Source organism: Anopheles funestus, chromosome 3RL, assembly GCF_943734845.2.
Source record: "Anopheles funestus chromosome 3RL, idAnoFuneDA-416_04, whole genome shotgun sequence".
In the NCBI taxonomy this organism is placed as follows: Eukaryota; Metazoa; Arthropoda; class Insecta; order Diptera; family Culicidae; genus Anopheles; species Anopheles funestus.
Genome location: NC_064599.1, coordinates 39,317,217 through 39,345,190, shown reverse-complemented (window position 1 = coordinate 39,345,190; position 27,974 = coordinate 39,317,217). Strand labels below are relative to the sequence as shown.

Sequence of the window (27,974 nt, the reverse complement as noted above, 5' to 3'; positions counted from 1 at the left end):
CATAGTATTTTTTGCGTTCCTTTTTGCCTTTGTCATGTTACGCTAATCGAGCATCGAACGACGATCAAGCAATGGGCCACCGTGCCACACGTATGCTTCACAACCTGAACTCATTTCGATAAGTACCTGTATTTACCGGAGATACCCACCCGCCTCGGGAATGTTCATATGCTCGCGCTCTTAACACGATTGCTTCACGATTGCAGCAAAGTTTGGTCAATTTTCCTGTCCACCATTGTCGCACCTTCTGTTTTTTATGGGTGTCCATATGAATTTGATTCTCTCGATGACAAAGCTCCTGGGGGCAAGGGATAAATTTGAAGCGCAAACAATGTTAAGCATTGCAAACATAATCGACACCAGGTGTTGGAATGGCAATGTTGCGAAGGTACTTCGTTGTTCCTTTTTATCGGCTGTAAAAACCACGGTAATGAAAGGCCTCGTTGCGCCAGTCAATCGAAACCGCTTTGATTATCGTAACCCGCACCGATAACGCTCATCCATGCAAATCATTGAGTAAAGTTTGAATTTGATAACAAAAAAAATTGTTAAATTCTTAAACACAATATGCAGTCTTAGCAACTCGGCCAAAAAAGCTTAACTTCAACCCGGCATAACTTTATATTTTTATATTGTTTAAGAATACATTCAGTAATATAAATTTGAATGGAATATTACTTCTAACTATAAGCTCGAATTAAATACCTCTTATTCAAAGAGGTTTATGTAATTTTGTATGTTTTGCTTTGATTTTACTTTACTGCTATATGTATTTCTGTACTTTTATGTTTATGTTTAAATCTGTAAAAAAAAAACTGGTAATAGTGCTTTTTAATAGTAGTTTATAAGTTTTTTTCAATACATTATAAATCAATGCTAATTTCCTCTTACTTATCGTCGGCAAAATCATGTGTCTTCATTTGACGAAAACCAAACAAAAGTCATTTGTACACAATTTAAATAATTTTTCTTTGCATGCAAATGATTGAACTTTACATTTAGTTCTTGCTGAACAGACAACAATATGTTTTACTTAGCAGAAAACTGCAGAAAAAACTGTTTTTTTTTTAAATAGAGAATATGTATAGCGTATAAATGATGGCAGGCAACAATTGGTTTAAAATATTAGTAAGTACACTGTTATTTTCAATTTATATTCTTTTAACATTTACTTGTTTAGCTTTTACTTTTGTTTGTTGTAGTTGTAGTTAGTAAATTGTTCATTACCTTTTTTCACAGTTTTCCACCTACCGCACTCGCAATAAATCAGACACCCATCATCACCTTGAGCTAACCACCATCCTCTACCAATATGAACAAAGGTGACAAAGATTTCTTTGCCACTATTTTCTAGCCGTTTGCCTTGAAAATGAAACAGCGAATAAATTGCGCTGGTCATGGCACGACATCAAACTTTCATCATGAACCATATAAAAAAACACTTTGGTGGCTCATGGCAGGGCTTTCTTTCTTTTTTTTTTTTGCTAGTACTGGTTGTAGCGTTCGATCAAACTCAATGAGATGAGAAAGGCCGTCACGTGCTGCGAGCTTCAAGTAGTGTAACTGTGTAGCTGAAATTTTTAGAACACGAGACAAAGATTGCATAATGATGCTGTTAGACGATCTCGAAATGATCATTGATCAGTTCTCAATTACAGGCGGCTCGATTCTAATGTCGATCATATTTTTGGGGCTTTCAATTCATTGACCTTCTTCGCGACGTGAAGGGTATTCTTCAGAAGGTTTTATTTGAAAGATGTTTAGAAGGCTATAACATAATGGATTTCAGAACATTTGGTTATTTCATACATACATTTAGTAAGTATTATAGCGATAAAGCTATTTATTGCTGACAAAATTGTTTTAACTACAATTGTCTTCTTCCATATTATACCGCCGCGAAACTACAAACAAAAACCATCAAACGATTAACACATAGTGCAAACAATCGAACCAATAACATCGACCCGCACATAAAAACGAAACGTTTCGATAGCGCACCACAAAACATCTCAATCGTTCACTGCGAATCAAACAAACTGCACCAACCATTCGCTGCAACGGATGGGAAAGCGTTGTTTTACGAGCGACCGACAGGTTTTCGGAACTTCGGACCATAACTTACGTTGCGGTGACGGACGCATTTCCGGGCCACTTGGCACAGCAGGTTGATAATTATTATTTCTTCTCTTTTGGGGTTTTGTAAAATCTCGAGATAGAAAAAAAGTGCCGATAAACATCTGACCAAAACCAAATAAAAAAAATTGAAATGCTTTACACGGAAAGCAAACACACATACATAATACCTTAATCAATTTATGCAATATGCGTGCATTCAGCATATCGATACCATGTTAGTGGGTATAGCGTTATGCAATGGGAGGAATAGATCAATCACAAACTGTAACATCCAATCAGAGATAAATAAACGATTGATTATCTTAATGCTTTGCATCATTAATTTTATCACGATAAGAACCATCATAAGCCATGTAGCTAAAGGAACAAAATGTTGAGTCCGCGTTACATTGTAAGATATTTCATTTCTAAAATAATTAGCACAATTAATCGATTGGAACATCCAGCCTCGTACGGCACCATAATTAAAACAACTAATTTGCTACCTTCAAACCCTTACCCTTCATTTTCGAGCCACATCGTGGTCAAGATCATGAAAACCGATTTCCTTATGTCACGAATCATACCGCTCCAAACACGTTATTTAACGTACAAAACATTTTCGTCCTGCCCGAGTGACACACAAAATCAGTGCACGCAATGCAAACTAACCTCATCGGAATGTCGCTCAATTACTAGCGTACAGCGTTAATTAACACTTCACATGCCTCATTGCACCGAACAAATGCATCAAAATGCACCAACCAAATTTTGGCAATCTGTTCTTGTTTTTGTTTTATTTTTTTTCCTGACATGCACTTTGCAGCAAGTGTATGCTAATGCTTGCAACATAAACCACCACCAACGCTACCAAAACAACACAAAAGCGCTTGCTGCTGTTGCAATCTGGTTCCCATCGGAGGTTGTTCGGAAGCAGAAACAACACTGACAGAAAAAGAAAAAAATACACATTTTCGCATTCGACCGATCTATACACTAATGGGGTACGCTAATTAGCTTGTGCAGTAGTGCTTTTTGGTCGATTCGTCCATTTTTTTATTCACTCCGCACCAGAAACCTCCTTTAAGCACAGTTGAATGTGCGGTGTGACACACGCCTTTACCTTTACCCCCTTAAGTTCAGTTGGATGGCACGCATGCGTGAAGTGCTTTTCATCATACTTCCACCCAACTTCCACCCAGCGACTTGGAAGTGGAAAAATTAATCTCAATGTCTTCACGGTGCACACGACTGACACACTGACGTAGTTCTTTACGGTTTCTTTTTTCGTTGTTGCCGTTTACTCTCCTTGTGGTTCGGTGGAAAACTGGTGCTGGAAAACACCCCGTTGAAGACATCCATTGTGTGCGCCGTGGTGTTACTGTTTATAGCCACAGGTGTTGGCCACGCACAATACGCTACGAGAACGCGATACCCTTGCTGAGTTCACGAGACTTAAATCGCTACACACTAACACCAAGCCTTCATGCCTACAATTAATTGCCTCTAATGTCCGTTTTGAAGTTCTTTGAACCGAAGCGTAGCAATGGCTAGGTGAGGATTCGGGGCATGTGTGCCGGGGGTTGATATGTCCTCGAGAATCAATGGCGCACGGGCGTGTGTACGGTACGCGTTTGTGGTGTTTGTTGTCGAACTTCTTGCATTTTGAGCTCGTTGGAAAAATGCTCAAACCATATAAAACCGTTCGGTCGGGCACAGAACACCATCAGACGAGCAGTTTAACGTGCAAAGGTACAGACCTAGTAGTTCCGGAGCAGCAGTAGTTCCTCAGTGCATCAAACGATACTTTGTGGTTTTTCAGCCGTTGTACGAGCGATCAAATCCGTTTGGAAAGAATGTTGCGAGTGAGTTTTTTCCTCTGATAGTTTTGTGTGAAAATGTGACACGGTTTATTGTATTAATGCAGGCTACATATGTGAAGTGATTGGAATACCAAGGGACATGCTAGAATTCGTGAACATTATGAAGTTTACTTGTCCAAATTTTGTAAAACCCAGGTTCTACCGGTGTACATACTTAGCAACATAGTATTAGCTAATTAGTATCAGTGATCTTCAATACGAAAATTCTTGCTGACTTAGACTAAAAAGAACACAGTGAAGCAGTTCTAAAATCACTTATCGACCGTTTCTATTTCCTTTTAATAGTTTGTGTCTGCTATTGCCATCTTGGCAGCAACGGCCGTCCAATCGGCCCCAGTAGAACCGGCTCAGTATGCTTTCGTTACGAAGCATCACCACGTCCCGGAGCATCATCACGTGCTCGAGCATGTCCATCATGTGCCAGAACCCCAGCTGGCCGTACACTACCCGGTCGAGCTGCTGCAGGACCATCATCATCACCAGGAGCCACAGCTCGTGCTGAGCAACGATAAGTACATCGGAGAAGCTCACGAGTACCATCATCATGCGGCTCCAGCCACCAGCTACAGCGAAGGCAACGACTACAGCACACTGTACGGTGGCAAACATGGTTCACATCTGTACGATAACTACCAGTACGGAGGATACGATACGGGCTACGCCAAGAAGTACGATGAGTATAACGCATATCCCAAGTACAGCTTCGAATATGGAGTAGATGATCCGCACACCGGTGATCACAAGAAGCAGTGGGAATTCCGTGATGGTGATGTTGTCAAGGGTATGTATCGCAAAGAAACGTTTTTGGTTGGATTTCAAGAACTAAACATACATAACCTTTCCTTCGTGCAGGTGGATACATGCTGAAGGAAGCTGATGGAACGACCCGCGTCGTCGAGTACACCTCGGATGACCACAACGGTTTCAATGCGGTTGTGAAGAAGTTCGGCCATGCCCACCATCCGGAACCGGTAAAGCAACACAACGCCTACGGCTACATCGGTAACTATGCTGGCGCGTACGCCACCGGTGATCACTACAGCAAGGGTGCCACCAGTTACGCCAAGGTTTGGAAGCAACACTAAACCACATCATATCGATCAACCTGCCTTAGCGATCAGCAGATGTTTCGGCATTGTCAGCATCTGGCTGACTGGGAAATGCCGTTGAGATTAATCTAGATTATTGCAAACCAATCCGAACCGCATTCTATAGGAGAAGATTATTTATTATCGTTACTGCAAATACTGCTGGACAAAGCCACGCCACGAACTTACCAGGTGGTGCTGGATGATTGCAAACTGCTCGTGCTCTTTTAAAATAAACCCTATCTGTGATTGAAGTTAATCGAAAGTTCGTTGATGTACAATTAAATATCACAACATTCTTTCAGCAAGATATGTATCCATCAAAATCGTTGCTACAAGAGCTTTCGTGTTTATGTAAGCAGCGATTCTTGCTCATCGAAATGACATTGTTTGTTTTAAAACGTTTCATAAAATTTTGACAGGTATATTTGTCATTGTACAACATTAATTTTTATTTAACCGCATGATTCCTGTTCCCGATGTTGCCGCTGAAATAGGTTTTTCGGATCGTGAGACAATCGGGACGGCTTCGTGATTTAGTGATTACAGATACTGTGATACAGCTACATTTTATTATTAACTTTACTTATGCATTATTAACGTTATGTAAAAATTATAAACATTATCTTTTTGTTAAACGCATGTTAAAACTGATGTTAAATAATCTTTCAAAATTTATATCTACAGCTGTTGTAAAGACAATAAAAATATATTAGTAAAATATATTAGTACAGTATTATGAAACACTGTATATAAACTAGTATAGTACGAAAATATATTAGTACAGTATTACGAAAAATATGACGATAATCCATTCACAATTTCTTTAATTTTATTCATTTCATACAAATACTTCAGAAACTGAAATACGAAATCACAATTGAATTAAAACTTTTCAATGCAAAATAGGGAATTGAGTGTGCTATTCGACCTAAACATTTGTCGAACTGTTCAGCCATGAGATCAGGCCAACGCTTATTCCAAGTAAATCCTTCTTATTATGAACGTTCGATCAACGATTGTAGATCCTCATGTTTAGGCATTGAGAGGTTCTTTGATCTTACCCACAAGGTCCTTTATTAAAGTAACATTTGAAGGTGAATCGGTACAGTAAACTTCAGTACATAAGGAATTGGAAAAAATCGACAATATCAAGAATATCGTAATTTCCGCCCTGTCGTGGATTTCCTTATGAAAGATGTGTTCTTCTCCTGTATGACGATGTTGCTATGGCAAAAGATACATATGTTATCTACTCTAATTCATTGTAAATGTTGTTCTTTCTTGCTATCTCTCTCTTCTTCTCGCAATTTCATCTTAAGGATGGGATTTGATGCTCGGTCCTATCCTGTAAGACAGGCATCGCTGTAAGATACACCACCAAGCTACACCATGTTATTTTTAACTTAATTAGCCTTGTTTAAAACTATTTATTTGCTTTATGCACGCGATATATTTATTTTTAAATATGGTAAAACAAAGTTACCATATGATTAAATATGATATGGTAAACAAAATATTCAACAAAGTTTAATTTAAATTTTAAGTTCAATTTAACTCACTCTCAATCATTATACTCACTTTATTATTCCAAATTTGCTGCTATGTATACACTGGTTTGCTGATTTAAGTATCTCTCTTTCGTATTTCAATCACAAACTGTAAAGCACAGTCTTCTGATTGTTCTACTTTGCTACATGTGGGCGAGGATGATTTTGGCATTAACCATTATGCAATGATGAGTGAAAAAGCGCAACAAGATAATAACCCCATGTACACAAATAGCATCAAAAAAGTGGATTAGAGCAGCACATTATTTTGGCGCTCAAGTTCAGGCATAACAGCTACAGTATGTGTACATTGACTGAAGCAGATACAGTGGGAGTAATGAGACGATCATATGATGAATGCATATCTGCATATTCAGGTGGAAATATATCACGTCCAACATTGGTATATATATTCATGATTCGAAACAAAGAAAATGTCAGTTCATCAAAAACATTCACAACGAAGACATCAGTGAAGTGTAGAGAAGTGAAAACGAAACACAGCATAATGTTCAAGGTATGTTGAAATTATTCCGCATATTTAAACATATAAAATATAACAAGAAAAATCTGTTCTTTATAGATCCTCGCCCTGATCGCCTGTCTGGCCATCGTTGCCTCGGCACAGTACCATGGAGAACCCGAACACAAGGAACACTACGCACACCCGAAGTACAAGTTCGAGTATGGAGTGAAGGATCCCCACACCGGTGACCACAAGAGCCAGTGGGAAGTACGCGATGGCGATGTCGTCAAGGGAGCCTACACCCTGCACGAGGCCGATGGAACCGAGCGTGTGGTCGAGTACAAGTCGGACGGTCACAACGGATTCGAGGCTGATGTAAAGAAGGTCGGACATGCTCATCACCCCCAGAACTATCCCAGCCATCCCGTCCATGTTCCAGTGCATGTGCCTGTACATGCCCCGACCCATGCTCCAGTGCATGTTCCGGAGCATCGTGTGCACCACGGACACTCGGGTGCCAGCTACGTCAATGTCGATAAGCACTACTAAAAAATATCTTGATCTCCTGTCTGCAAATGCCAAATAAAGGTGTGATGTAATAAAGAAAAGATCACATACTGTTATATTGCAAAATCTGTGGTCCAATTATGTAGTATTTATGCCACTCAATGAAAAGAATGTTTTTATTTCGCAAAAAAGAATATATTTCAATTTCCCTTTTTTAATTTTATACCAAGTGCTGCTGGAAACAAAACACAAAATAATTCTGATAAATTATTTCATTTAAAATGGAAAACATAAATTTCAATTTACAATAAACCAACTTTTAAAGCTTTTATTCACTCCAAGAAATATATTTTAAAATTGTTCATTTTAACATTGCAATACAAAAACCAAACAATCATGGAAACTTCTAATTCATCTTGTTTCTGAAAGATAGGGTAAAACTCAAATAAGGCTAACATTTAACAACAGCTTGTTCTTTTCCGAGAAGGCTTCTTAGTGCTAGATTTTTTTGTTCCATTTGTTGTTCGTGACATCTGAGTAGTATTTGTTGACATTGTTGTAGTTGGCTCCAGATCCGTGACCGAACTCGGGGTATCCGTGGGAAGAATCTCCTCGGAAGACCTGCTGGCGAAGAAAATGTGCTACAATCTTAATACTAGTTTCAAAACCGTTATGATTGTCCGACTTGTACTCGACCACACGTTCGGTTCCATCGGCCTCTTGAATGGTGTAGGCTCCCTTGACGGCATCCTCATCACGCACTTCCCACTGGCTCTTGTGTTCACCGGTGTGAGGATTCTTTACTCCATACTTGTGCGTCGGGTGGCTGTAGAAATCCTCTTGTTCGTACTCATCGTAGTCGTCGGTCGAGGCAACAATGACCAGACAAGCAACCAAAACAAACAACTTATATTAGCGGCAATTATAAGACACTATTTTTCTTATCACGGAAAACAGGAATTAAAGATTATTTACCTTGAACATGTTTGATAAATTGTGGAGTGAATTCATCGAATGACATCTAAAACAAAACTGTTACATGATACCCAACCGTAAAGGTTTTTTATATGTTAGATTCAAGGATATTCCTAGTAAAAAAAACATAACTTTGAACATGCTTTTCGAATTTCGAAAAGAAAGTTAGCTTCCTAGAAACTTTTGCCATTTACTGTATCCTTTAAATACAAACTCAGTTCCAAAACAAAGCTTTTACATGCAATTAACACATCTACCTTGATGTAATTAGGAATACTCTTTCAAATTCTTCGGGTAAGCAATGCATTTCATTGTCAACAATGTCTAAATAATTGCAAGCGTAAATGTGAAATTCTTGAAAGATCCTTGAGTACAACATGCATCGGTAAGAGATGACCCTGAATACCAAGTATAAAACTTCTCTTCGGACACAGAGCATCCATCAGTTCGTTCTTAGACTTCATCTCGTGAACATCCACCACAAAACATACAACATGTTCAAGGTATTATTTTTCAAGTGCAAAGTAAAAGTGATATAACTAACCGTTTATTCTATTCTCTGATCTATAAGGTTCTCGCCCTTATTGCCTGTCTGGCCATCGTTGCCTCGGCCCAGTACCATGGAGCTCACTACGAGCATAAGGAACACTATGCGCACCCGAAGTACAAGTTCGAGTATGGCGTCAAGGATCCCCATACTGGTGACCATAAGACCCAGTGGGAAGTACGTGATGGCGATGTCGTCAAGGGAGCCTACACCCTGCACGAGGCCGATGGAACCGAGCGTGTGGTCGAGTACAAGTCGGACGGTCACAACGGATTCGAAGCCAATGTCAAGAATGTAGGACACGCTCATCACCCGCAGGTCTACGGTGGACACTCTTCTCACGGACAGTACGGTCATGGTCCTGGAGCCAGTTATACCAATGTGGATAAGCATTATTGAAATGACTGTTCCTGAAATCACCTAAATGTGACAATGAATTTAAAAATATAAAAAAATCAAATTGCATTCCTGCCAGTTTTATTTCATGAGCTTTGAAATCATTTATTACACGAGGGAGTATAATGTTAACATTAGTATACTTACTTACTTATCAGACGCTACAATCGCTTCGTGGGACTAAAATATATAAATGACAAACACTGGACAAACGCATTTTCTTATTTTAAATACGGCACCGGATCTAGTGCGAACTGAACACGCCTCTTTCAATGCGAACTCTTCTTTGTTGCAGGAGTGAAAGAATATTTCGAATCGCCTTAGCAATATTGGCCCAGTTCCTGCTGTTAGAACACATCAAGGCGGTGATATTTTCCACTGTGACCTCCGTTCCAACTTGGTTGTCCATTTGACGACGAACTGAGTTGAATCGTGGGCACACAACCATAATGTGTTATGGTGTCTCCCTGATATCTGTGCATTCTGGGCAGTAAGCATCCTGGATAAGCTTTAAGTTTTCCAATTGTCCCTGAAAGAAACCATGCCCCGTTAGAAACTGAGTTGTGTGAAACTCAACCTCACCAAAGCGACGAGAGATCGAGCAGAACGCCTGAGGGATGAGTTGACGAATACAAGCACCATGATGTATTCCATTCCTGTTGCCACAACTGTACGGAAGTATCACGTCCCGCCTTTCTAGCCTCCTGATAATTGCAGCCTGTTTCACGACACCGATGGTAACACCGAGCGTCTTCTGCGATCAAAAGATGTAGTGGCATCATTCCTGTCACTACACAGCATGAATCATGTGAGGAGGTGCGAAAGGCGCTGCAAGCTTACGGAAGAACGACCTCAAGGTTTGGCGGTGCTTCTTGGTGTCAAATAGGTGAGCGAACAAGCGCCATATGGGACCTGCGATACCATCACTGCAGCAACCACTCTCCTCCGACTGGCACGACGACCCACATGATTCGGCATCATTCTTGTGAGGACGTTCATCGTTTGGGTTGCTTTCTCTACTGCAGAAGTCAAGTGTGGAAGCCGATCATCAATAATAACGCCGAGGTACCTTAGCGTTTGGCTAGAATGTATCACCACACCTCCAACACAAATTCTGCTGTGTTGCCTGGTTCGATGTGAGCTGACCACAATGTATGAGGTCTTTTCATGCGCTAACTGAAGTTGAGCGAGTTCGGGACCCCTTCAAGCCGGCGGCCTCACGCAGCCGCTCAATCCACTTATAGGAAAATCCGTCTCTGGCCGGATGAATACATTCCTACAACGAAAAATGAATGTGTAACCTAGCCATACCAACGTAAAGTTTTTAACAGTGAAAGAGTTAAAATGAAACATCTTGATATTGACAATTTCATTTATTTATTTATTAATTTATTAATTTATTTATTTATTTGGGTTCTGTGGGGATGTGCATTCACCAGAATATTTTCTCGATTCACGGCAAATCTTGTTGCTCTAGATCTATAGCAATCTGGTTCAGACGACAGTGTGATGCTGTGGAGGTGCTTCAACGATGTGGAAAATCACAACACGACAGTATAACTGGACGGATCGAAGAACATATTGAAATAGAACATCTCTAACACTCGATAATAGCACCAAAAATTACAACCGCGACAAAACACACCTACACAAATGGATATGCCCGGGATATGACAAAATAAAAGGAGGAAATGTAATGTAAAAATTGTAATCTCTTCAGTCCTATGAGACTGACCATAAAGGAACCTTCCGAGTTCATCCGTTTTCCACTTATTCTGCCAACGAGACAGGAAAGAAAACTATAGGTAACGAAGGAATTTTTGTGATCAGATGTTTCCTAGTCAAATAAAGATATTCTGTCATTAGTCATTCAGTCAATCAATCGGACGACAATCATGAAAAACTAATCTCTCATTCCTTTTCGAAGGATCATTCTTTGCAGATCATTGTTTATTACTTATCACATCATGATTTAGCTGAACGATGGTCTGGAAAATAAGCAGTCGTTTAGTAGTGCTTATCGACATTGACGTAGCTGGCACCCGAGTGTCCATGATGTACACGATGCTCCGGAACATGCACTGGAGCATGGGTCGGGGCATGTACAGGCACATGCACTGGAACATGGACGGGATGGCTGGGATAGTTCTGGGGGTGATGAGCATGTCCGACCTTCTTTACATCAGCCTCGAATCCGTTGTGACCGTCCGACTTGTACTCGACCACACGCTCGGTTCCATCGGCCTCGTGCAGAGTGTAGGCTCCCTTGACGACATCGCCATCACGTACTTCCCACTGGCTCTTGTGGTCACCGGTGTGGGGATCCTTCACTCCATACTCGAACTTGTACTTCGGGTGTGCGTAGTGTTCCTTGTGTTCGGGTTCTCCATGGTACTGGGCCGAAGCAACGATGGCCAAACAGGCGATCAGGGCAAGGAGCTAATGTTTGAAATATCAGTTTAGTAAATAATTTTATAATCTTGCTTGTAAAAGATATTTGTACCTTGAACATGCTGATCTTTTAAGCTGGTTGAAATCTGTTCACCAAATGATATCTGAAGATGTACTGATGAATAATCCGATGCCGAAGAGAAGTTTTATACTCGGTACTCAGGGACAACATTGCTCGATCAAGCTGTATTGCAATGGCGCCGATAATTATTCCATCGCTTCTGGCACGCCGGTAGTTTTGGTGTTCATAAGAGCATACTGTAGTGAATTATTTCTTAACACCCACAATAGAGGCTTCAATGAATGAATGCAATGATTGCAATTACCCTGGAATGTTGAAAACAAACTACTCACTTCATGTTGTTTTCGTTTTTGAACAGTATGGACGATGATATTTTAATATTGTTCAACCATAAAACACAAATCTTAAATTACTACAAACATAAGTAGTTTTTCCCTCATGAAAACTAATTTGGTCCTATATATCCTGCTATAACTGCAAATGTTCACATGTTTACATTTCTCAATTTTCTGTCATTATTTAAACTTTTTCTCAGCCAATTGTCTCAGCAACATTTTCCTTCTACAGCACCTTCCTAGGCAGGCGTGAGTATGTTGCACGATAGTGGTGAAATAATTTCTTCAATGCAATTATTAGCGGACAAACAAGATGAAAGAAGACAGTGATAACGTCCCTGAGTTTCAAATATAAAGCACCTGATATGTGTTTGTATCATCAGTCACATATCAGATATCAGCTTGCAAACATACCAACGACCATCAAGAAACATCCAACATGTTCAAGGTGCGATTTGAAGCCCCTTAATCACATTTGTTAGCCGAAATAAAGTTATGTTTTTCTCTATTACATTCGAAATTAGATTCTCGCGCTGATCGCCTGTCTGGCCATCGTTGCCTCGGCCCAGTACCATGGAGAACCCGAACACAAGGAACACTACGCACACCCGAAGTACAAGTTCGAGTATGGAGTGAAGGATCCCCACACCGGTGACCACAAGAGCCAGTGGGAAGTACGTGATGGCGATGTCGTCAAGGGAGCCTACACTCTGCACGAGGCCGATGGAACCGAACGTGTGGTCGAATACAAGTCGGACGGTCACAACGGATTCGAGGCTGATGTAAAGAAGGTCGGACATGCTCATCACCCGCAGAACTATCCCAGCCATCCCGTCCATGTTCCAGTGCATGTGCCTGTACATGCCCCGACCCATGCTCCAGTGCATGTTCCGAAGCAGCGTGTGCACCATGGACACTCGGGTGCCAGCTACGTCAATGTCGACAAACACTACTAAAGGATTTTAAAATCTTCAATCTTTCAAAAAGTCAAACTGAAAACTACTAATTTGTAGAAATTAGGAACGCTTTTACAGATCAAACACAAATTAAATTTCCTCTGCTCCGTGAAGCTAAGTCCACTACGACACGATCATATAGAATGGAAAATCCATTGTTTACAGAAATCTACTGAAATGAATCTCATAATGTTTTTGTATTTTTTCTGTTTGCATGCTGACATTGAGCTTCGATTATATACAAAATGTTTTACTAGAAATTCTACACAAATTGGTTAATTCACGACAAGGTTTAGATGTAATATCTTGTTTATTTTTTCTTTATTTCTTGAATGCTTATTTTAAAAAAAATTACCTTGTTTTTGTTGTATTGTCGATCATTCAAAAATGTAGTTTATTTTATTTTCTAGCGAACCTGGCGGTTTAGTAGTAGCGGCTCCTATTTAAATTCGACCGAAGTGGTTTCAAATCCCATTTGAACCAATACCTCAGCCTAAGGATTGACTAGCCGGTAACGTGATTAAAATTATTCAAGTAAGTACTAGCCGCATTAGAATGTTAAGTTAAGAAAATGAAAAAGATGATTTAAATTTATAAATTTAAAAGTACGTACAGGCCTCATTTTGAAAGTTTACACATGAAGTATAAATTGTAAAAATCTAGGCACATATGAAGAAAACATATGTTGCATGTTTAGGTTTTGCCTTCTTTAAAATTTGATATTGACAATGTAAGGGCATCTTTTAATTTTAAGATCTATGTTCAATGATTAAAAAAAAATAACGACGAATAAATAAGTAGTACAAATATAAATGCGGAATCATTAAATCGCATGATTATTATCTGACCATTCCATGCTTATCACTTATCTTTTTCAAACATTGTGGAACTATATTTTCGATGAACACTTTATACTATACTCGGTATACTATAAAAAACAATTTGAAGTTCATTGACAGTTTATTCTCCTGCACAACAGCATGAAAAACCTAGAACGCTCATCGGCTGTATTGTTTTAGTAATGCTTATCCACATTGGTATAACTGGCTCCAGGACCATGACCGTACTGTCCGTGAGAAGAGTGTCCACCGTAGACCTGCGGGTGATGAGCATGTCCTACATTCTTGACATTGGCTTCGAATCCGTTGTGACCGTCCGACTTGTACTCGACCACACGCTCGGTTCCATCGGCCTCGTGCAGGGTGTAGGCTCCCTTGACGACATCGCCATCACGTACTTCCCACTGGGTCTTATGGTCACCAGTATGGGGATCCTTGACGCCATACTCGAACTTGTACTTCGGGTGCGCATAGTGTTCCTTATGCTCGTAGTGAGCTCCATGGTACTGGGCCGAGGCAACGATGGCCAGACAGGCAATAAGGGCGAGAACCTTATAGATCAGAGAATAGAATAAACGGTTAGTTATATCACTTTTACTTTGCACTTGAAAAATAATACCTTGAACATGTTGTATGTTTTGTGGTGGATGTTCACGAGATGAAGTCTAAGAACGAACTGGTGAATATTTCGATGCTGAAGACATACTTTATACCTGTACCTCAGGGACATGTACAAGCATCTTCAGTTAATTGACTGCAAATCATAATTATCATTCTTAAGGATAAATATAACACCAAGCATACAAATCTCTTACACTTTTACACCTGTCAATAAAGCTCAATAGATGCTGCATACAAATGCGCGAAAGTTTTCTCATTTAAATTCCCCTTACCCACGCCAGGAGGTCATTTTTCGGCAATGCACTCATGTGCGAAGCGAACTTGCTTTAAGTGAAAATTGCGCATCGTTCGTCCGTGTGATGGAAGAATGTCATTTCACATGCTGCACCAAGCCCATGAAGAAGTGGTTCAATTTTCCAATGATCATTTTCTAACACCCACCTCTCGAGATACTCGGCGAGTGTAGCATGGTTTCGGACAGCTCAGACTTGCCACCATAATTCTACTTTTGCACCAGCTGTCAGATCAAAATGGATCGCAAAATAATTGCTGCCCGTGCACATTACTGATTGAATTTAATGGCATTATGTGCAATCGGCGTGAATGGCGTTGGTGGATGTGCTGGCAACAAAAAAAACCAGCGGACACACGGATGGTAACAGTGCGGACGAATGGACAGTAAAAACAAACAGCAGAACATAACACAGGCAGTGCCCATGTGCATACATTTCCCCCCAAAAACAGTTCCATAAGTGACCGAACAAACCGAAACCCGGCTGACGCGCGCGAAACTCCGGGTACACCCCCTTGCTGGGGGGAGGTTTCGGTGCGTGTGGGGAAAATCTGGGCCATACTTGGCCTCCGCTGACCACTGGACTGTCATCGTGTACCAGAAGCAACAGCAAACCTCGGTCGCATGTTCGCTCGGACCATCCTCCTTCGGGTAGGCTGCAGCCGTGCTGTTTGACGTACTGAAGCTCATAGTTTCCCCACTACCAAAAACCTAACGCGATGCATGATGTTATAACAATCGAGTTATGCTGCACATACATTTCGGACGGTTTGGTTTCGCGCTACCGTAAAGCTTCCCCGGTGTATGCCCGAACCGAGTAGAGGGATAGAGAATCGTCACGCGGCGTATAAATAGGCAGGCGCGTGTTACGGTAAGGTATCAGTTTCACATTAGCCTTCTCATCGTCAACATTCAAAGCAGTCAATTAGCAGCAAAAATGTTCAAAGTAAGTGCAGCAACTCTGTATCCCAGATCTACAGCATTAAGCGGGTGTGTTCCTGGAGTTTTCGAACTCATTGCCATCGTTGTCCCTTTTGCAGATCTTCGCTATCGTCGCCTGTTTGGCCGTGGCTGCTTCCGCCCAGTACTATGGAGGAGAACACGGTCTCAGTGGATACGCTCATCATCATGAGGAACCCAAGGACTACTACGCGTACCCGAAGTACAAGTTCGAGTATGGAGTGAAGGATCCCCACACCGGTGACCACAAGAGCCAGTGGGAAGTGCGTGATGGCGATGTCGTCAAGGGACAGTACTCGCTGCATGAAGCCGATGGTACCGAGCGTGTGGTCGAGTACAAGTCGGACAAGCACAGCGGTTTCGAAGCCGTCGTCAAGAAGGTCGGCCATGCCCATCACCCACAGGTGTACGGTGGACATCACTACTAGGAACCTTGTTGTCATGCTCCTTCCTTTGAAGGAGGATTAGTCCAATGTCCTATCCGCTGCATCTGGCCTACGTTAGAGCTGGAGCATTTTTTCCTAACCCCGAATGTGATATCTCAACAAACCTCAACAAGCTGAAAGGCAATCTGAAATATACAATTGAAAACATTTTATATTTTGTCTGTCAATGCAAGAAATTGCAAAGGTGTTACCTCATGAGTAGTCACGTAATGTGTTGTAAAACAAAATGTGTCTGTTTTTTTTATTCACATCATAACAACCAGACATTAAAGCTAAAATATTTAATTTATTTAGCCTAATTTCGAAAAATTCGTATCAATATTTTTTGAATAGAATTCAATTGTAATGCTAATTCTTCAAACAATTTGTTTCTAATCGTTGTCCTTTTCTCCATGTAATTTTCATTTTTACTTTTGCTACAGTTTACACCTTCTACATTTTAAAGGATAACATTTTGATAGGTTCTTTCCTTACAATCATAACTATTACTAGCTTGAAGCTGTTACATCTTTTGAATTCCTACTGGTTTAATTACAATTCGAGTTACAGTTTGATTTCCGTTTTGAGAGCTATCGCTGTTTCGCGTTTCTCAAGGAATGTTATCAATTAAAAAATCAAAATTTATACATTTTTTACTAGCTTACACCCTCATATTTGTGTGCTTATTTCTACCACAGTCTTGGCATAAAGTGTGCTTTCAATGGTCGATATATGATGAACATGTTTAGTTATAGGCGATGATATGACATAATTTCGATATCGTCTTTGTTGGAAGTCAATGTCCGCAGTATTTCCTCATTAATTCTTCTAATCACTTCTATTCTACCTAATTTACTGTTACTTACTCGTTTGTTCTGATTGATTTTTTTTTTGCTCGGTTAGAACGGCCTGGCCGTATCAAGACTTATTCTACCACGTAGCAGGATAGTCAGTCCATGCTACGGGGAGACGGTCCGGATGGGATTTGAACCCGGTCCCTGCCGTGTGGACGGGCGCCGTTTTTCACATGCACCACCGGGCCGCCCCTGTTCTTATTGATTGTTGTTCAAAGTATTGTTTGTTCAGAAGATCGGTCTGGTTGGTATTTTGTAATGGACCTGTCATGTGAGAATTTATATTAAGTCATTACGTTTCCCAGCCTGTTAGGAACCAATTTTCTTCTCTATAACTATGTTATGAAGGATATGTGCTGTATAACCGTACCGATCATTTCCGAAGTACACTCAGTACTACTTTCATGCTTTTAGCTTTATGCATGCTTTTACTTTTTATGCATGCTTTTTTTTTAGCATGCTTTTACTCTTTATGCAATTACTGCTTTGCTTTTACTCTTTATGCAATTACTTCATAAAATGTATAGACGACACCAGTTATTATATTTACTGTTCCACTCCAATTGAATTGATCTAAATCGCTGTTAACTATTTGCGATTCTGTTCACAGGAAGCTGTATTGCAGCTTTATTTTGATGAATGTTATGCTACTGGATACGTCATGACTGTATTCCATATTTATAGTTCAGTATTTCACTTGAAAGTAGCTATTAATAACATTGTATAACTGTTTATACCCACCCGATCGTCTTATCCCATCGGATGCAGCATACTCTGTCATTCCTATGTTATATCATAAGATAACAAATATTGACACAGATCAACACATGACACACCCTAGTTACAGCATGAATTGATGAAACGTTTGCTGAAATTCCACTGCTTCTGTCTCTGCTCCAAGTACAAATTCATGTGCACTTTCGATCGTCTACAACGATGCCCGGCAGGGAATCGTAAACAAAACAACAACATTAAAATCATAACACTTCTTCTCATTTGCAAGGAATGCATTTGTTTGTAGTGTGACTGCTTACATAAAAACTCACAGCACACACATACCACTCACCTTCAACGCTGGAAAACAAAATGCCGTTTACCATAATTACTATTTCAAGCACATGTCAACGAAATGCGGCAGTTCTCTTAATGCGAGGATTTTTTTATCAAACTGTGCAAATCTAATAATTTTGCTTGTTATTATGCAATACTAAAAAGTAAAGTTATAACACAACGAAATCATATGCAATCTCGAGCCTTTTTTCCATAGAAAATATAGTTTAAATATATGCATTCACTAATACAATTCAAAAAGCTAAAAGGAAAAGTTGTAGCGTAAAGCCCCACTCGCACATGAAAACGGGAAATTCATCTCAAGGTTAAATAGATTGTTGGGGGGAGGTTTAAACATGCAACCGCACACAACGTGTGTTCGTTTGAATGCTGGTTACTATTTAAGCAAAAGCGTTGCTACCGTAACAGCACAGTAGCAAGCTGAGAGTGTTCAAAGATAGATTTAAAAAAACAACAAAACCAAAGAATATACCCCAAAAATGATGAAGATCACTATTGCCGCCCTCGCCCTTCTGGCTGTCGCCGTTGCCGCTTACGAGCACGAGGATTACCATTCGCATCCCAGCTACAAGTTCGAGTATGGAGTGAAGGATCCCCACACCGGAGACCACAAGAGCCAGTGGGAACATCGGGACGGGGATGTCGTCAAGGGAGCCTACACCCTGCACGAGGCCGATGGAACTGAGCGTGTTGTGGAGTACTCGTCCGACAAGCACAACGGATTCCAGGCTCATGTGAAGCGTGTGGGTCATGCTCATCACCCGGAAGTCTACGGACACCATGAGGGTGGACACTCGTACGGTGGACACGGTCATGGACATGCCAGCAGCTATGCCAACGGAAACCTCCATCAGTATCATCATTGATAAATGTTCTTTATCGATCATAAGGAAATTCATGAATTTCGATTTAAATAAAGATTATTGTCAAACTAAACAAATAACTTCATCTGATCAGCAATTTTCATTTTTCCATCATTGCTCATTTCTTATTAAGGTATCTCTCAAAAACATTTTGAGCACGTCATACGTGTCTCTTTGATTTCCTCTTTCATGATTTTCTCTCCTTGAAGTACATACAATCATTTAACAATACTGTAATGTCTCGCAAGTATTGAAATGTGAAATTAAATGTTTTTGTTTTAGAATAACAACCGAACCTTTCTGTTGCAGTCTGTTTTAGATAGATTATTCTATCGTTGGGTCGAATATCGACTCACACTGTTGTATTTTCATGAAAATGACATCAATCTACGAAATTTTCTGTCCTCCGTCTTCGACATTTGCTAGAATCCCATATAAATAACCCTACGCGACATGCAAAATGGTTCTACGGAACACTCATGCTATTTTCATTAGATTTAATTACTAGTATATATTTAAATAATTTCTTTCCACTTCATTTTATCTTAAAAACATATTGAAAAATCATTTAGAAATTTAAAAAAAAACGCTTTATTGATTTTTTTAAATTTATTTACTTAGACCTACGAATCCGAGGAAAAAACTTCAATTCAATGAAAAAAGTACTTGGTTTTATTTCATGAATTTGTTTACCGTTTGGATTTATTTTACGTGCAGCTAATGTTGCACCGAATCACAAGACATTAATCCTTACTATCAATCACCATGGATGTCTCATTTCAACTAAACATTGTTCTGGACTCGTTGAGCATGTAATAAAAAAAAAATATATATTTTGGGCAAGCACTATTTAATAAATCGCATTCTCAGTCTGTTGATTCATTCTCACTTCTAGTTTGTGGCAGGGTTCTGCGGAAAATAAGTGTCCGAATGCATACAAACATAAGTAATCCAACAATGATCAATAGAGTTTTTTTAAACAATGAAACCATGAGGAAGGCGTATAATGTTAATAAATATTATTTATTTTATGATCAAATATGTACACTTAATGAGTGGATGAACTATTACAATTTGTCAACATTATTGTAAAAGAGTTGTAACAATCGCTAAATTTTTGAGTAAAATAGACCGAGGGATTGAATGTTAATACTTCCATATTTCAGTTTCCCTCATGAGACACTTTCCACTGGAAAATTTACAAAACGTAGGGGAAAAGACGACGCACGAGCAAGTGACTTTCATTTCATATGTCGTTCATATCGTTCAATTTCCACGCCTATATGCAAGGTCAACTGTAAACCAACGAAAGGCGTACACGCATTCAAGCCCTACTCCTTTCAAACCATATTTAAGCGCCCATATTCAACCCAAATGCCAACAGTCGATCGCCAGCCATCGCTCAATCTACATTCACCAAACCCACAAGCCAAAGAACTTCCCAAAATGATGAAGATCACTATTGCTGTCTTCGCCCTTCTGGCTGTCGCCGTTGCCGCTTACGAGCACGAGGATTACCATTCGCATCCCAGCTACAAGTTCGAGTATGGAGTGAAGGATCCCCACACCGGAGACCATAAGAGCCAGTGGGAACATCGAGACGGGGATGTCGTCAAGGGAGCCTACACCCTGCACGAGGCCGATGGAACTGAGCGTGTTGTGGAGTACTCGTCCGACAAGCACAACGGATTCCAGGCTCATGTGAAGCGTGTGGGTCATGCTCATCACCCGGAAGTCTACGGACACCATGAAGGTGGACACTCGTACGGTGGACACGGTCATGGACATGCCAGCAGCTATGCCAACGGAAACCTCCAACAGTATCATCATTAGGAAGACTCAAATGTTACGAGTTCTGATGGCTCGAAGCGCAATTCAAATAAAACCTGAAAAAATTCGTTTTGAAATGAACTATTATATTTTTATTTCAATTTTGCTTTAATTAATTAAAGAATAATGGCCGTTTGAGACCTCAAGAGGTTTTAGTGCCATGGAAGCATAAGACGATATTTTTTGTTGTTGTGACTGTTCTGATTTCTCTATTTTGCATCCTGATTGTATATTGGAAAGTTTTACTCGAACCAGAGTTTTCCTTTTACGCACAGGGACAAGATTAAAGTTCGAAAATTGTAGAAACAGAGATCCCATTGTTTATGATTTGCATGGAATAATATATAGGCGCTTCTTTTTCACAATCCGCAAACATAGCGCTGTTAATTCCATTATTGAAATGATGACTTACAATTGCATCAATTATTTAGTTCATATGAATATGAAGGTGTACCAGTTTGAACATATGTCAAGACTTCTTTCTTATTTCTTATGTTATGCGCTTTTTTATGTACCTAGATAAAGTATGCAACATAACGCGAATAAACGAAACAAATGAATAAAAAAATAAATAAACCAGTGTTTAACCTAAATAAGTAAAAAGACATGTACCCATTTCCTCAATGCAAGTTGTATATTATTTTGATTCATGTGATAATTAACAGTTACGCTAATGACGTCCCATAAAACATGAATCAATATGAACTCGTCCATATGCAAAAGGCGAACATTGCCTCCTGACTAAAACTTTCTTGAGATCAAACCAAAATTAAAAACGATTGACATTAGGGTTTTTTATGAATTGCTGTTACGGTGAGTTTAGTATTAATATGGTAAAACGTTAATTAAAAAAAATAAGAACCGTCTCACTAAAGGTATAATCTGCTTAAGAACGTATTAGGTGTAGTGTTACTCAGTGTTATTTGCTTCTCCTCCTATATGATGCAAATGATGAAGGTGTGTCAATACTAAACAATATATTCGATCCAACCAAACGCTGCAAATGGCGCAATGAACTCGAGAAGCCCACAAATCAACCTTGCCTTCATAATTCACACGAAACCGTCGAACGAAAAAACTGAAAGCCGCACATTTTCTACACCAGCACCGCTCTGGAGCGGTGGCAGAAGGAATTTGAAGTTCAAGCGATTTCACGCTTCACTATTTCCTGAAATAGCCAAACTAACTTGCCCTTAGCGGTGCTCGATTTTCACACGGTTACTGTACACACACAGGCAACCTGTGAATGTAAAAGTGGCACATTTCTTGAATGGCATTCGAGTCACTGCTCTGGCAACACCTTTTTAATTTTGCTGTTGCATAGTTGAATAATTAAGCCCCAAGAAACCATTTCCATATCTTTCTTAAATAATTCTCTAAAACATATAAAGTTTTCCGAAAGAAAGTGTTTGTTTTAAATTTGTAAATTTTATAATTTTTCTACAAGCTTTAATTGTATACAAACTAATGGTTGACTTTCTTGAAAGTTTTAGAAACATTATAATAAAACATTAGTGAGAATGACCAATTAAAATATAAAACAGATAACAATTGAATGATTATGATCAAATATGATAGAGTAATCAACTTCTTTCAACAACATTATTAGTATTGTGTATAATGTTGCAAACCCTAGTTACCCAAAAGTTAACCTGCTGAAAAGATCATGTAAGTTTCCTGCAAAATGGTTTATTCTACAGAATGTTTTTGTTTAAATTAATGAACACATAAATACTTGGGCAAAATATCGAAAAAGTATTTGTGTAAATAACATTTGAACCAGAATAGATTCATCTACTTGGAGGTTTTTTATTTACGAATAATTATTACGATATTTAGCAATATCATCAACCTTTTTTTTTTTTTTTTTTTGTTAACGGGGAGGGAACTTTCAAAAGGTACCCACCTCGAAGGGCGGCTTGCGGCTACAAACCAATCCCTCCGAGATGGGTTATGTGGGATTCATCGTGACGCTCGGCCCGTGAAGCGGACCCGGCAGCCGATGGGACCCTAACTAAACCACTCCTCGACCTGATCCGAACCCTGCCGATGTGCTTGATGTGCGTAGTACTCCATGCAGGAACGTTTGTGCGATGCACCCATCCTGTTGAGGCGCTGCTGCTTTCCAATGCTGCTACTGCGTCGTCCGTCCTAGTTGTCTCAGCTGCTGCTGCTGCTTCGTGCCTTCGTGCCCGCCTGTCCGTAGCCGCTACTTCCGGTAGGGGTTAGCTCCTGCTGCTGCTCTGGTTACTCGTTGCTGCTGCTGCTGCTTCCATTGTCGTCATCCTTTGGTGCGGTCACGGCGGCAGCTGTTGCTGTCCAGTTTGTTCCGTGTTCCGCCGTCGTTGTTGTCGTCTCCGTCTGGCCGTAGGCGGACTTTCCTCATTCCATCTCATTTGGAGGTTTCTGAAGATGGTCCTTGCGGCGGTCCGGACTGCTTCCCATGTGTTGCTGTTGGCACACATTTCCGCTGCAAGATTTTCTATCGTCAAGCGGGTGGCTCTGCTGCTGCATCTCGTGTTGGGTTCGAGCAAACCGTGGACAGTGGAACATTACGTGGTCGACATCTTCCACTTGGTGTTCACACACCGGGCAGTTTGGCGAGCCATCGAGGATGCCTTTTTCGACGAAGTAGCTCCGGAGAAACCCATGCCCTGTAAAGAGTTGAGAGAGATAAAAATCAATTTCTCCGTGCTTGCGATTTACCCAGGACATAATGTCCGGGATAATTCTCCTCGTCTTCATCCCCGCGCGATCTCGGCTGCCCCGCTCCGGCTGTCCATTGTTGTTGCCAGCGTCCCATGGTCTCTTCCCTTTGCCGCTTTCGTATGTCTGGTCCTGGACTTCCCCTCGCTACCTTTTCGTCGTGGCAGCGGATGTCCTCCTCTAGGAGGAGGACTAACGGGATAGTGCTTGCGACCACGCAAGCGGCATCGTAGGAGACCGTTTGGAAGGCACTGGCCACTCGAAGAACTCCTGTGCGGTGCGCCCTCTGAACCGTGGTCCGGTGAACGTCCTTCTGAAGAAGCGTCCGTCCCCACGATGGTGCCGCGTAACGGACAATGCTATTCCCAACGTTAACCAAGGGTCTCCTTCTGCTGCTTTTTGGGCCACACTTATTCGGCATCAGAGCGGTCAAGACATTCGTGGTACGTGATGCCTTGCTGCAAACCTTTTCCAAATGCCGACCGTGGTGCTGTTTGCGGCAGAGCTCGACCCCCAGGTACTTGAGCGATTCCGTGGATACGATCGTGTGTCCCCCCGCACGTAGTTGACCTACCTGCGGGTTGTGATGAGTGCAGAAGATCCGGTCTTTGATGAGCCGGTCTTTTGATGGGCCAGCTTCAATCCCACTCCATCCATCCAACGCTCGATCATCTCCAGGTTCCTCGTAGCAAGGTTGCTGATTTCCTGCGGGTCCCTCCCGATAAGGGTGAACGCCACATCATCAGCAAACCCTATAATGTCCGCACGCTTTCCGAACAGCTCCAAACGAAGAAGGTCATCGTACATAACATTCCACAGTGTTGGCCCTAGAACCGAACCCAATATTATCAACCTCAAAATGCTCAAAAGTACATTTATCATTTCATACTAATTTCTTTTTTTAAATTCAATTAGATTAGCCGCTAGCTACTACTATTGCTACTAACCAATAAAAAATAAACATTAAAAACGAAATTGCTTTCAAATCAATTGATGAAGATGATTTATTATTTATTTAGATCACAATATTTGGTGTAATTAATGCTCCTCAATGATGATACTGATGGAGGTTTCCGTTGGCATAGCTGCTGGCATGTCCATGACCGTGTCCACCGTACGAGTGTCCACCTTCATGGTGTCCGTAGACTTCCGGGTGATGAGCATGACCCACACGCTTCACATGAGCCTGGAAGCCGTTGTGCTTGTCGGACGAGTACTCCACAACACGCTCAGTTCCATCGGCCTCGTGCAGGGTGTAGGCTCCCTTGACGACATCCCCGTCTCGATGTTCCCACTGGCTCTTATGGTCTCCGGTGTGGGGATCCTTCACTCCATACTCGAACTTGTAGCTGGGATGCGAATGGTAATCCTCGTGCTCGTAAGCGGCAACGGCGACAGCCAGAAGGGCGAAGACAGCAATAGTGATCTTCATCATTTTGGGAAGTTCTTTGACTTGTGGGTTTGGTGAATGCAGATTGAGCGATGGCTGGCGATCGACTGTTGGCATTTGGGTTGAATATGAGCGCTTAAATATGGTTTGAAAGGAGTAGGGCTTGAATGCGTGTACGCCTTTCGTTGGGTTACAGTTGACCTTGCATATATGCGTGGAAATTGAACGATATGAACGACATATGAAATGAAAGTCACTTGCTCGTGGGTTGTCTTTTCCAATACGTTTTGTAAATTTTCCAGTGGAAAGTGTCTCATAAGGGAAACTGAAATATGGAAGTATTAACATCCAATCTCTCTGTCTCTTTTACTGAAAAATGGAGCGATTGTTACAACTCTTTTACAATAATGTTGACAAATTGTAATAGTTCATCCACTAATTAAGTGTACATATGTGATCATAAAGTAAATAATAATTATTAATATCATAAGCCTTCCTCATGGTTTCATTCTTTAAAAAAACTCTATTGATCATTGTTGGAATACTTATGTTTGTATGTATTCCGACACTTATTTTCCGCAGAACCCTGTCACAAACTAGGAGTGAGAATGAATCGACAGATTGAGAATGCGGTTTTAAAAGGAATGCTTGCCTAAAATATGTTTTTTTTTATTATATGCTCAATGACTCCAGAAAATTACTTAGTTTTTTTTATAAAAATGTTTATTAAAAAACATCTTACATACAAGTTTTGACAATGCAGGGAAAACGTGAGGGGATGACATACAGGGATTACAAAGAACATTTAAGAATTGTTATATTAATCACAGCATTGTTGTTTTCAACAATGTGGATGACGTAATTTGGAAACAAACGTGGGATTAGAGTGCTCTTACTTGAATTATTGTTACTTATTACAGGTAAGAGGAGGGAAAGGAAGTTTAGGGAATTGTCTAGAACGATGACTGCTTTTTTTGCAACAGTATGCTCCAAGGATAAAATACTCTAGGACACTTGCCAAACTTGTGCTCCAGGGTCTCTATCTGGGAGCGTACTGAGCAAGCCGAAGACGCTCGATCCTTCCAGCACATACAGCACCAGCCCAAATACACCAGCAAATACTGCTGGTGCTTCGCTGGACTGACGACAGTTCGTGGTTGATAATATTCTTCCAAACCCATCGCCAATTTACGGAAGGTGACTCCACGGCTCCTTTGCATCCTGAAGTCTCTCAACCATAATCTGTCGAAAGGTTTTGGTGGTGATGCTGGTCTGGATTAGGAAGGTCGCCAAATGCTGGATCACCGTTCTCAGGCAAGGATACGTTGTCGAAATGGACCCTATGTTGGGGGGTTACTAGCACACGATATGTGTAGTGACCCAACCTTTCGGTAACGTATCGGTACAGCAGCAGTGCGACCGTATTAATTGCAGGAATATGGAGGTTAAGTCCACCCCAATGTTTTGGCAGCGCAAGTTGTTGTAAAGGTACACGTAATCCTCCAAAGCCATCCCAGAGAAAGGATCAAATGGTGCTAGAGACCAATGCTATGTCCATTGATCGGGCGCCACAAACCGATTAGCAATTATTTTTTTGTTTAAATGATTTACTCACATTTAAATCACTTGGTGAGACACCAAAACGTCACATCTGGGTATAAGCTTCTAAAAATTTGTCAAAAATCATTTCAAATTATAACAACAAAAACCTTTCATAAGCATGATCATTACATAATATTAAAACACTTTTCAATTAAATATCAAGAACACATTTATTCATTATCAATCCACAATAACGGAATTTCAACGATCATAACTGAATCTCAATGATGATGCTGGTACAGGTTGCCATTTGCGTAGCTGCTGGCATGTCCATGACCGTGTCCACCGTACGAGTGTCCACCCTCATGGTGTCCGTAGACTTCCGGGTGATGAGCATGACCCACACGCTTCACATGAGCCTGGAAGCCGTTGTGCTTGTCGGACGAGTACTCGACCACTCGCTCAGTTCCATCGGCCTCGTGCAGGGTGTAGGCTCCCTTGACGACATCTCCGTCCCGATGTTCCCACTGGCTCTTGTGGTCTCCGGTGTGGGGATCCTTCACTCCATACTCGAACTTGTAGCTGGGATGCGAATGGTAGTCCTCGTGCTCGTAAGCGGCAACGGCCACAGCCAGAAGGGCGAAGGCGATAATAGTGATCTTCATCCTATATTCGATGATTTTTGGTTTGTACTTTGCAAAGAAGGTATCCGCTAGGTATAAACTTTTCTGATGAACTGTAGCCCTCTGGTATAGGTAGCAGTTCTTAAATACCACCCACGACTCTACCAAACTTGGTCACTCTTACTAAACCACACGTTTTGTGATGCAATGCAATACGCACAGCCTTGCATAGAATTAACACGAAATCAACCCAAAACCACGCGTGCTTACGGGCTGCTGGTTTTGGTTTCTGGCCAACACTTTTCCTGCAGCAACATTAAGCGCTCACTTTCTGATTTTCATTCCGCGTTTCGGCATGGGATCATTTATTGGTTTGCTCACATTTAAGCGCTACCCTACCACGTATCTTAATTTAACTATAACAGTTTCGACAATTTTAAGGCAACACTGCACGCAACTAAACAAAACTAGCTTAGAGTAGTGAGCTAGCGATGAGTTGATGAAGTGTGAATATAATATTTCCGGAAGATTGGTGTACATCTAGTAAATGTACAGAATCGCCGTTTTTTCCACCATTTAAAAACAGGCATTCTTGTTAATAATTATCCTGTTATTACACCGCATAGACTTTTTGAAGCATTTTAGTTTTCTTTGCTGGTTCCGA

At 40.8% G+C, this 27,974-nt stretch overlaps 10 protein-coding genes across 10 annotated transcripts; 6 read left to right on the top strand and 4 right to left on the bottom strand.

Moving 5' to 3' along the window:
* Positions 1-3,682: 3,682 nt before the first annotated feature.
* Positions 3,683-5,348, top strand: LOC125768907 (histidine-rich glycoprotein-like). The gene is made up of 3 exons (XM_049437227.1): positions 3,683-3,983; positions 4,287-4,782; positions 4,854-5,348. Exons 1-3 carry the CDS (start codon positions 3,975-3,977, stop codon positions 5,084-5,086), a joined length of 738 nt encoding a protein of 245 aa, XP_049293184.1. The 5' UTR covers positions 3,683-3,974; the 3' UTR covers positions 5,087-5,348.
* A 599-nt stretch (positions 5,349-5,947) lies between these two features.
* LOC125768917 (cuticle protein 8-like) lies at positions 5,948-7,828 on the top strand. The gene is made up of 2 exons (XM_049437248.1): positions 5,948-7,156; positions 7,223-7,828. The coding sequence occupies exons 1-2, from the start codon at positions 6,941-6,943 to the stop codon at positions 7,652-7,654; spliced, it is 648 nt and encodes a 215-aa protein (XP_049293205.1). The 5' UTR covers positions 5,948-6,940; the 3' UTR covers positions 7,655-7,828.
* LOC125767381 (adult-specific cuticular protein ACP-20-like) lies at positions 7,828-8,596 on the bottom strand. The gene is made up of 2 exons (XM_049433874.1): positions 8,588-8,596; positions 7,828-8,524 (listed from the first exon to the last, which is right to left on the bottom strand). The coding sequence occupies exons 1-2, from the start codon at positions 8,594-8,596 to the stop codon at positions 8,111-8,113; spliced, it is 423 nt and encodes a 140-aa protein (XP_049289831.1). The 3' UTR covers positions 7,828-8,110.
* A 201-nt stretch (positions 8,597-8,797) lies between these two features.
* On the top strand, positions 8,798-10,298 carry LOC125768931 (cuticle protein 7-like). Its single transcript, XM_049437272.1, has 2 exons — positions 8,798-9,090; positions 9,159-10,298. Exons 1-2 carry the CDS (start codon positions 8,980-8,982, stop codon positions 9,531-9,533), a joined length of 486 nt encoding a protein of 161 aa, XP_049293229.1. The 5' UTR covers positions 8,798-8,979; the 3' UTR covers positions 9,534-10,298.
* Positions 10,299-10,794: 496 nt separating this feature from the next.
* LOC125768937 (cuticle protein 8-like) lies at positions 10,795-12,224 on the bottom strand. Its single transcript, XM_049437278.1, has 2 exons — positions 12,034-12,224; positions 10,795-11,969 (listed from the first exon to the last, which is right to left on the bottom strand). Exons 1-2 carry the CDS (start codon positions 12,040-12,042, stop codon positions 11,538-11,540), a joined length of 441 nt encoding a protein of 146 aa, XP_049293235.1. The 5' UTR covers positions 12,043-12,224; the 3' UTR covers positions 10,795-11,537.
* Positions 12,225-12,322: 98 nt separating this feature from the next.
* On the top strand, positions 12,323-14,036 carry LOC125768938 (cuticle protein 8-like). The gene is made up of 2 exons (XM_049437280.1): positions 12,323-12,786; positions 12,863-14,036. Exons 1-2 carry the CDS (start codon positions 12,778-12,780, stop codon positions 13,292-13,294), a joined length of 441 nt encoding a protein of 146 aa, XP_049293237.1. The 5' UTR covers positions 12,323-12,777; the 3' UTR covers positions 13,295-14,036.
* Positions 14,037-14,147: 111 nt separating this feature from the next.
* On the bottom strand, positions 14,148-14,841 carry LOC125768930 (cuticle protein 19-like). Its single transcript, XM_049437271.1, has 2 exons — positions 14,753-14,841; positions 14,148-14,684 (listed from the first exon to the last, which is right to left on the bottom strand). The coding sequence occupies exons 1-2, from the start codon at positions 14,759-14,761 to the stop codon at positions 14,310-14,312; spliced, it is 384 nt and encodes a 127-aa protein (XP_049293228.1). The 5' UTR covers positions 14,762-14,841; the 3' UTR covers positions 14,148-14,309.
* A 1,028-nt stretch (positions 14,842-15,869) lies between these two features.
* Positions 15,870-16,604, top strand: LOC125768951 (cuticle protein 19-like). Its single transcript, XM_049437293.1, has 2 exons — positions 15,870-15,992; positions 16,087-16,604. The coding sequence occupies exons 1-2, from the start codon at positions 15,984-15,986 to the stop codon at positions 16,432-16,434; spliced, it is 357 nt and encodes a 118-aa protein (XP_049293250.1). The 5' UTR covers positions 15,870-15,983; the 3' UTR covers positions 16,435-16,604.
* Positions 16,605-18,479: 1,875 nt separating this feature from the next.
* LOC125768944 (cuticle protein 19-like) lies at positions 18,480-21,081 on the top strand. The gene is made up of 2 exons (XM_049437286.1): positions 18,480-19,201; positions 21,032-21,081. The coding sequence occupies exons 1-2, from the start codon at positions 18,836-18,838 to the stop codon at positions 21,050-21,052; spliced, it is 387 nt and encodes a 128-aa protein (XP_049293243.1). The 5' UTR covers positions 18,480-18,835; the 3' UTR covers positions 21,053-21,081.
* Positions 21,082-24,736: 3,655 nt separating this feature from the next.
* On the bottom strand, positions 24,737-27,412 carry LOC125768947 (cuticle protein 19-like). Its single transcript, XM_049437288.1, has 2 exons — positions 27,049-27,412; positions 24,737-24,883 (listed from the first exon to the last, which is right to left on the bottom strand). The coding sequence occupies exons 1-2, from the start codon at positions 27,350-27,352 to the stop codon at positions 24,804-24,806; spliced, it is 384 nt and encodes a 127-aa protein (XP_049293245.1). The 5' UTR covers positions 27,353-27,412; the 3' UTR covers positions 24,737-24,803.
* Positions 27,413-27,974: the final 562 nt, after the last annotated feature.